The 7109-nt window shown below is 39.7% G+C and overlaps 1 protein-coding gene across 1 annotated transcript; it reads left to right on the forward strand.

Moving 5' to 3' along the window:
- The first annotated feature begins 1406 nt into the window (after positions 1 to 1406).
- LOC104439093 (2-oxoglutarate-dependent dioxygenase AOP2) lies at positions 1407 to 6340 on the forward strand. Its single transcript, XM_018870027.2, has 3 exons — positions 1407 to 1804; positions 2027 to 2354; positions 5843 to 6340. The coding sequence occupies exons 1-3, from the start codon at positions 1425 to 1427 to the stop codon at positions 6083 to 6085; spliced, it is 951 nt and encodes a 316-aa protein (XP_018725572.2). The 5' UTR covers positions 1407 to 1424; the 3' UTR covers positions 6086 to 6340.
- The last annotated feature ends 769 nt before the right edge of the window (positions 6341 to 7109 follow it).

The raw sequence follows: 7109 nt of genomic DNA on the forward strand, positions 1-7109 counted from the left end.
AAGCTAGAACACTACAAAGAAGCTATGTCAATGCTGTGGGACAGTAAAGAAATCATTATTCAAAACCCTACTAATTCAAGCACTAATTGCGTCAGATATGAATGCATAAAAGGAATATAAAAGGATTCTGTTTATTTCGTCAAGAAAGTAAACAATTTAGAAACTATTTCTTTATAAACGATCACTTGTATTGCTTGAAATGCTTAGTCAATAAAAAGAAGTTTCCATAATCGAGTAAAGTTTATGTCTAAAAAAATTTTACGGATGAAGAAAATATTTTTCGTCAAATCATTTTTATAAGAGATAAAAGTTATTGTTTTTAGGAAGATATTTTCCAAATTTTCTATTTTCTATTAGACAAACAAAGCTTACCAGAATGTCCAAAGAAAGGGTGCAATCATTTAAAAAAAATATTTTGCAAATTATTTAATCTTCGCAAAACAAATAAAGCGTTAATTTTTACAGAAAATATCCCATAAAAGGGTGCAAAAACAGGAAAACAAGAAAGCTGTTCTTTTCCCCTTCAAAGCGCTCATTCGACCATTTTAGTGGTCAATATCATCTAATAACAATTATACATCGGAATACAAGAATAGAGTGCCCTTTTTTTTCCGGGACGCTTCGATGCGAATATATATGGTATACCTTCTGGGGACCAAAAAAAGAAACAAGAGAAAGCGAATAAATGCCTACCTTGCTTTTCTAAAATATGCTCGATTAAATAAATAACTGGCCGGCAAGCCTAGTTGTACCATTGAAACGACATGTGTCGGTATCAGGACCCTCCATCTCATCGTCGTCTACGTGACGTAACCGGATCAGTTGAACAGCAGACGAGAACAAGAGGGAAAGGGACACAAGGAAGGGCTCGTAATTATTTCCAGCCACTCGCTCACCTTCAAAAAGTCAATTTGCTTTTCTTTATTATTATCATTTTTCAAAAGGTCGGTGGGAATTTAAAAAAATCAAAATATTGAAAAAATTTCTCAAAAAACCTCAATCTATGCTCATTATAATATAAATACCTATGATTTTTTTTATTATGTCACCAAAAAATTTAAATTTATACACGTGTAACATAATTAGGATATTTATATCATAATGGATAAATTTAGGATTTTTGATAACATAAAAAAATTTAGGGTCTCTTGATTGCTCATTTGTTTCCATGTATTCCACGTAGAAGACATGCCGGCAAGGAAGATAACCATCACCTTTGCATTCACTAGTCAACTCTTGTTTAAACCACTAAACGAGGGGAAAAAAAGGAAAATAATAGACTCTTCATGGAAAAATTGTAGCTTTCAAATTGCTACTGTGGCTACTTCGAGGATGCCAAGCCCTATAAATCCAGCAGAGAACCCCCAAGAAAAGAATAGGAGAAAACCTTTATAAAAGTACTCGGAAAGAAAGACAAATTGATCATGGGCTCTATTTCAACGATGAAGCTTCCCCTGATAGATCTGTCCGAATTAGATGGCTTAAAGCTAGGGACAGGTCGATGGGACTCCTTACAAAGTCAAGTCCGAGAAGCCCTTGAAGAATTTGGTAGCTTCGAAGCCTTGACTGATAGGATGACCTTGGAGCTTCACAATGATGCGTTTCAAGAATTGGAGGCATTGCTCGAGCTCCCAACCGATGTGAAGCGCCAGTTCAATGACCCAGATAAGCCGTATGAAGGCTACCTTGCAAATCTTCCTCATTCACCTCTCTACGAGGCATTTGCAATGAACTACGCCCCCAACTCGGGCTTTATCGAAAGATTTGCATATCTCATTTGGCCGAAGGGAAACACAAGATTTTGGTAATCCTTTTTTTTAATTATTGGTAATTATATTATTTGTTCCAATTAAGGAAGTGTTAAGAGACATGTTTATCAAATGGATCACCAATGACGCGAATTTGATTTCCATTTACTTCGATGCAAGAAGAAAATGTAAAATGAATCATCTGTGAAGATGCCAATCCACAACCCTATCTACAGAAATGGTGGTTTCGATGTGTGCCTATTTTCATGAATATGCAGCGAGACAATGAAAACGTATGTGACGAGGGTTTTGGAGTTGGATTCACTAGTGAAGAAGCTGGTTTTGGGAAGCTTGGGCGTAGACAAGTACCTGGAATCTCTAGCCAAGTCGGTTGGATACAATTTCTGTCTCATGAGATATGCAGCTCCTGGGACCGAGGAGTCCAAGAAGCCTGGGGCTAGGTGCCATCACGACGCAAACTTTGTGACTATACTTCACCAGAACCATGTGAACGGATTGGAAGTGCAAACTAAGGATGGATGTTGGTTCGAGGTCGCCCCTTCCTCAGCTACCTCTTTCATTGTCTTCGCTGGGGAGTCATTCTACGTGAGTCTCCCCCCACCCACTCCCTCTTTATTGAATTTACTTCAAAAAGTAGGCAACATGCTATAAGAGCATCGAACAAGAATTCGGGAACCCAACTTTACATATCAATCATAAATTATTGTTTATATTTCTAGTATTAATCATCACGTCCGGCACTAGCTAGAATTATGACATTAAAGCTGATTTCTTTGTGAAATTCTCATAGATGGGTTCATGTGTGAAACATAGATTCATGTATGCTTGAATGCATATTGATACAACATAATTGATGCTAGCGTGTGATGAGACTGACCATCTGATGCAAGCCTAGGGGAGGCTTTCTCAAACAGTAGGATCGGGAGAGTGACTCGCGCACAAGAAACGGGACGATCAGTAATTTCAGCACTGCGCAAGCTCAGGAGAACAGTCGTATCTTTGTCGATACAGATCGGATCGACCTGATTCCAAAGCCAAATGAACAAAGACTTCTGGATCTACAATTTCTGTGTTTTGGGTTTTCTGAAATAAGCACTGTAGGATGGTCGAAAATGGGTTGGAAATAACGAACAGAATAGGAAAAGATAGAAACTTCTTTGGTTGCTCTTCTAGGCCTCCAAGGAAGTTGAGGGGGGGCACCGATTCTTCTAGATCGATGACTGCAACTCTTCAAGGATGCAGATTTCGAAAGCTCCGACTCTTCAAGGACGGAGTGAAAACTCTTCTAGGTTTTCAAGGAGATGAACTCTACAAGGTTCACGATACTTGCTTCAAGCAAAGTTTTTCATTCATCAAAAGCTGTCTGTCTTCTACAAGGGATTGGCTTATATCATCAAAGAAATAAAAACAGAACGTTGAAACTAGGAGAAATAAAGACAAAGCGTTGAAAACTAGGAGAAATAAAAACGGAGCATTGAAAATAGGAGATATAGTAAAGGGCATGGAAACTATAAACTAGTAAAAGCGTCACGCGAGCTTCCAAGGTGTCTTTCAAACTTCCGGGATGGACTCAAGATGTCGTTATGGCTTCTCGGTTTCGTCGAGCTTTAATGCGGGCCGATCTTCTTGGTCGAGAGAGCCGGTCTTCAATGTGGGCTGCATCATCCTCCCCATCTTTAAAAGAATTCGTCCTCGAATTCTTGCCAGCATCATCAGAAGAATCTCCCACCCTACTAGGTGCCAACGTAATCTTCTTGCCTCCAAATTCAAAAGAATATGTATTTCGATAACCATCATGCATAGTCCTCTTATCGAATTGCCATGGTCGACCAAGAATAATGTGACTAGCATCCATCGGCAGAACATCACACCATATTTTGTCACTATAAACAGAACCAATGGATAGATTAACAAGGCATCGTTTTGAAACGATTACCTCAGCACCTATCTTCAACCACAACATTTTATAAGGCGTAGGGTGCGCTTTTAATTCCAACTTTAGCTTGTTTGCCGCTACTTCAGAAATTATATTCTCACAACAACCAGAGTCAATAATTAATTGACATACCTTTCCCATGATTGTGCAAGCAGAATGGAAAATATTGGTACGTAGCCACCTATCTCCGTGTCATCTCGAGGAGTAGGAAAATTTTTCCTCACCATAAGAAGTTCGCCAGTGTCAGCATGCACTATTTGTTCATCATCCGCAGCTTCTTCATCATTTTTCAACTTCTCTTCAAGTGGATCCTCAGCATTCTCGTCAGAATCATTATCCACCAAGAAGGCTTTACCGGCTGGTCGATTCTTATTGATTCGACAATTGCTAGCACGATGACCCAACTCCCCACAAGAATAGCAACGTATTTCGGATGTAGCAGGTTGCTTCGAATCATGAGGTTGAGTAGAAGGCTTACTAGCAGATTGCTGTCTCCGAGAATGAGAGCGCTCCATTTTGAGTGCCCGTTGGTGTGCATCTCCTAAGTCCCAAATGTCGAGGACTTCCAAGGCGTCTTGAATGTAAAATTGAAGACCGTTCAAGTATTTGTTCACAAGCACATCCTCTGGGTCTTGGATATTGTTACGAATCACCAACTCATTGAATTCATTGGTGTATTGGTCCACCGTTTGCGTACCTTGTGTTAGATTTTGGTACCGTTGATAGAGCTCTCTCTTATATCCTTTGGGGAGAAAATATTTTTGAATCTTGCCCTCCATCTTTCTCCACGAAGTGACTGGTGCTTTGCCAACGGCTTGGCGAGTTTGTTTTTCACGTCTCCACCAAGCAATCGCCTTGCCTCGAAATCGCATAGCAATGATCCCAATGCGACGATTCTCCGGAACATTTCGATGCTCAAACACCTCATTCACAAGTGTTAGCCAATCAACAATTTCATCAGGAGACTCATTACCTGTAAATTTTGGAACATCTTTCTTGATTTCCTTTTCCCAATCTGGCTCACGAATATGTTGTAAACGATGTCGAACATGCCTCCGACCGTGAATAGATTGAACACTCTCCGAAGAGGAAGAGTCACCATGGGAATCTTCAGTCCTGGAACGGGGTGGAGAATTATTTGCTTCAGCCCTCAAACGCTGAACTTCTTGCGTCAATTCATCAATTTGTTGTTGCATATTCTCAGCGAGTGTGTGCAATTCATTGAGGGGAAGGGTTCTGCCGCCACGATGCCTAGCTTGTCTTGGAGGCATTGTCCTCTCCTCCAAAGCTCTGATACCAAATGATGCAAGCCTAGGGGAGGCTTTCTCAAACAGTAGGATCGGGAGAGTGACTCGCGCACAAGAAACGGGACGATCAGTAATTTCAGCACTGCGCAAGCTCAGGAGAACAGTCGTATCTTTGTCGATACAGATCGGATCGACCTGATTCCAAAGCCAAATGAACAAAGACTTCTGGATCTACAATTTCTGTGTTTTGGGTTTTCTGAAATAAGCACTGTAGGATGGTCGAAAATGGGTTGGAAATAACGAACAGAATAGGAAAAGATAGAAACTTCTTTGGTTGCTCTTCTAGGCCTCCAAGGAAGTTGAGGGGGGCACCGATTCTTCTAGATCGATGACTGCAACTCTTCAAGGATGCAGATTTCGAAAGCTCCGACTCTTCAAGGACGGAGTGAAAACTCTTCTAGGTTTTCAAGGAGATGAACTCTACAAGGTTCACGATACTTGCTTCAAGCAAAGTTTTTCATTCATCAAAAGCTGTCTGTCTTCTACAAGGGATTGGCTTATATCATCAAAGAAATAAAAACAGAACGTTGAAACTAGGAGAAATAAAGACAAAGCGTTGAAAACTAGGAGAAATAAAAACGGAGCATTGAAAATAGGAGATATAGTAAAGGGCATGGAAACTATAAACTAGTAAAAGCGTCACGCGAGCTTCCAAGGTGTCTTTCAAACTTCCGGGATGGACTCAAGATGTCGTTATGGCTTCTCGGTTTCGTCGAGCTTTAATGCGGGCCGATCTTCTTGGTCGAGAGAGCCGGTCTTCAATGTGGGCTGCATCACCATCATCATCATTGTGAGCCTCTCCCTTTTTTTTGTTCATGTTTTGCGTGTAGGGATGGAGCAACGGGAGATTACACAGCCCTTGTCACCGTGTAATGATGAGTGGGCATGAGGCAAAATATTGCATAGGATTCTTCTCTTCCGTTCAAGGCACGATGCAGTGTCCTGATGAGCTTGTGGACGACCAACACCCTTTGCTTTTCAAGCCCTTTGATGTTGCTGGTCTCTCCTGCATCTACAAGACCAAAGAGGGCGAAAGTGGAGCTTCAGCAATGGATACTTATTACAGAATTTGAAATTGAGATGCTTTCGAACCATCAAGTGTCCTTTAGCCCCACCAATCAATTGCGAGTCAAATTAAGGCATATGTTTTACTGTCGTTAATAATTAATCGAGTGCATGTCACTCAGTATTTGGGAAACTTATCATGTTTCCCTTTCTTTCCCCTTTGGAGCTTGTTTAGGTTATAATATCTTAGCCAATTGCAGATCCTCAAAGCTATCTGTGCTTCAGGCTGTTGATAAAAGATTACTTCTGCCAAGCAAGTATTGTAAAAGAAAATAACAAAGAAATGGGTGGTCATGAAGAAATTTTCTTTCTTTTCTCTCTTCTAAAGAAAAGAACTCTTTAAATATTTCCTACGAGCAGCAAAAAGCATTCTACTACTTTCAAAAATTTCAAAGAAAAAGAGGTTCTTGTGTAAATGAAATAATGTTGGCTCACTTTAGATGTACTATTATGTAGGAGCCAAAAACTGTCTCCATAAACACCGGCCTTTCATCCCTATAAATCATGGAGAACTAATGCCATAGTGAAGCACTTGGACCTTATTAAAATATATCTCGAGCTAATCCCGTAAAGGATGCCTTATCTTGGTAGATTTCTAGTTGGGAAATGAGAAGGGAATGGCTCCATTACTCTCACAATTGTGACGGAGCACGCTCCACCTGAATTTTTTCCCTCAATACTGGTTAACCAGTGTTTCTTTTGTAGGAAAATATATTCTGTATTTAACACTCCTCTATTGTTGCTAAACTTTTTCATTTGATGGAACTTCTAAAGAGACAAAGAACCAATCTAAAAGAGAACAAAATTAGCATAAAAAAAACTATAGAATAACCAAAGGGGAAAAAAGACACAATAAAGGTGCAAATGATAACTATTTTGGTCATTTTTGGAAGAAAAATAAAAACTTTCATTTCTATTTCTACATTAGTTTCTAAGCAAAGAATCGTATTTGATAATAATGCAGAATTTCTATTTTCGAAATAGAATTATGTTTGATAACGAAATAAAATTTCTCTTTCTTGAGCCACGAAG

The sequence above is a fragment of the Eucalyptus grandis genome, chromosome 3, assembly GCF_016545825.1.
Source record: "Eucalyptus grandis isolate ANBG69807.140 chromosome 3, ASM1654582v1, whole genome shotgun sequence".
Taxonomy (NCBI): Eukaryota; Viridiplantae; Streptophyta; class Magnoliopsida; order Myrtales; family Myrtaceae; genus Eucalyptus; species Eucalyptus grandis.

What these genes read in the sequence shown, in the direction of transcription:
- LOC104439093 (XM_018870027.2), top strand. Translation starts at nt 1,425, where the DNA reads ATGGGCTCTATTTCAACGATGAAGCTTCCCCTGATAGATCTGTCCGAA. An exon ending in AAGGGAAACACAAGATTTTG is followed by an intron (nt 1,805 to 2,026) that starts GTAATCCTTTTT and finishes ATGAATATGCAG; the next exon opens with CGAGACAATGAAAACGTATG. An exon ending in TCGCTGGGGAGTCATTCTAC is followed by an intron (nt 2,355 to 5,842) that starts GTGAGTCTCCCC and finishes TTTTGCGTGTAG; the next exon opens with GGATGGAGCAACGGGAGATT.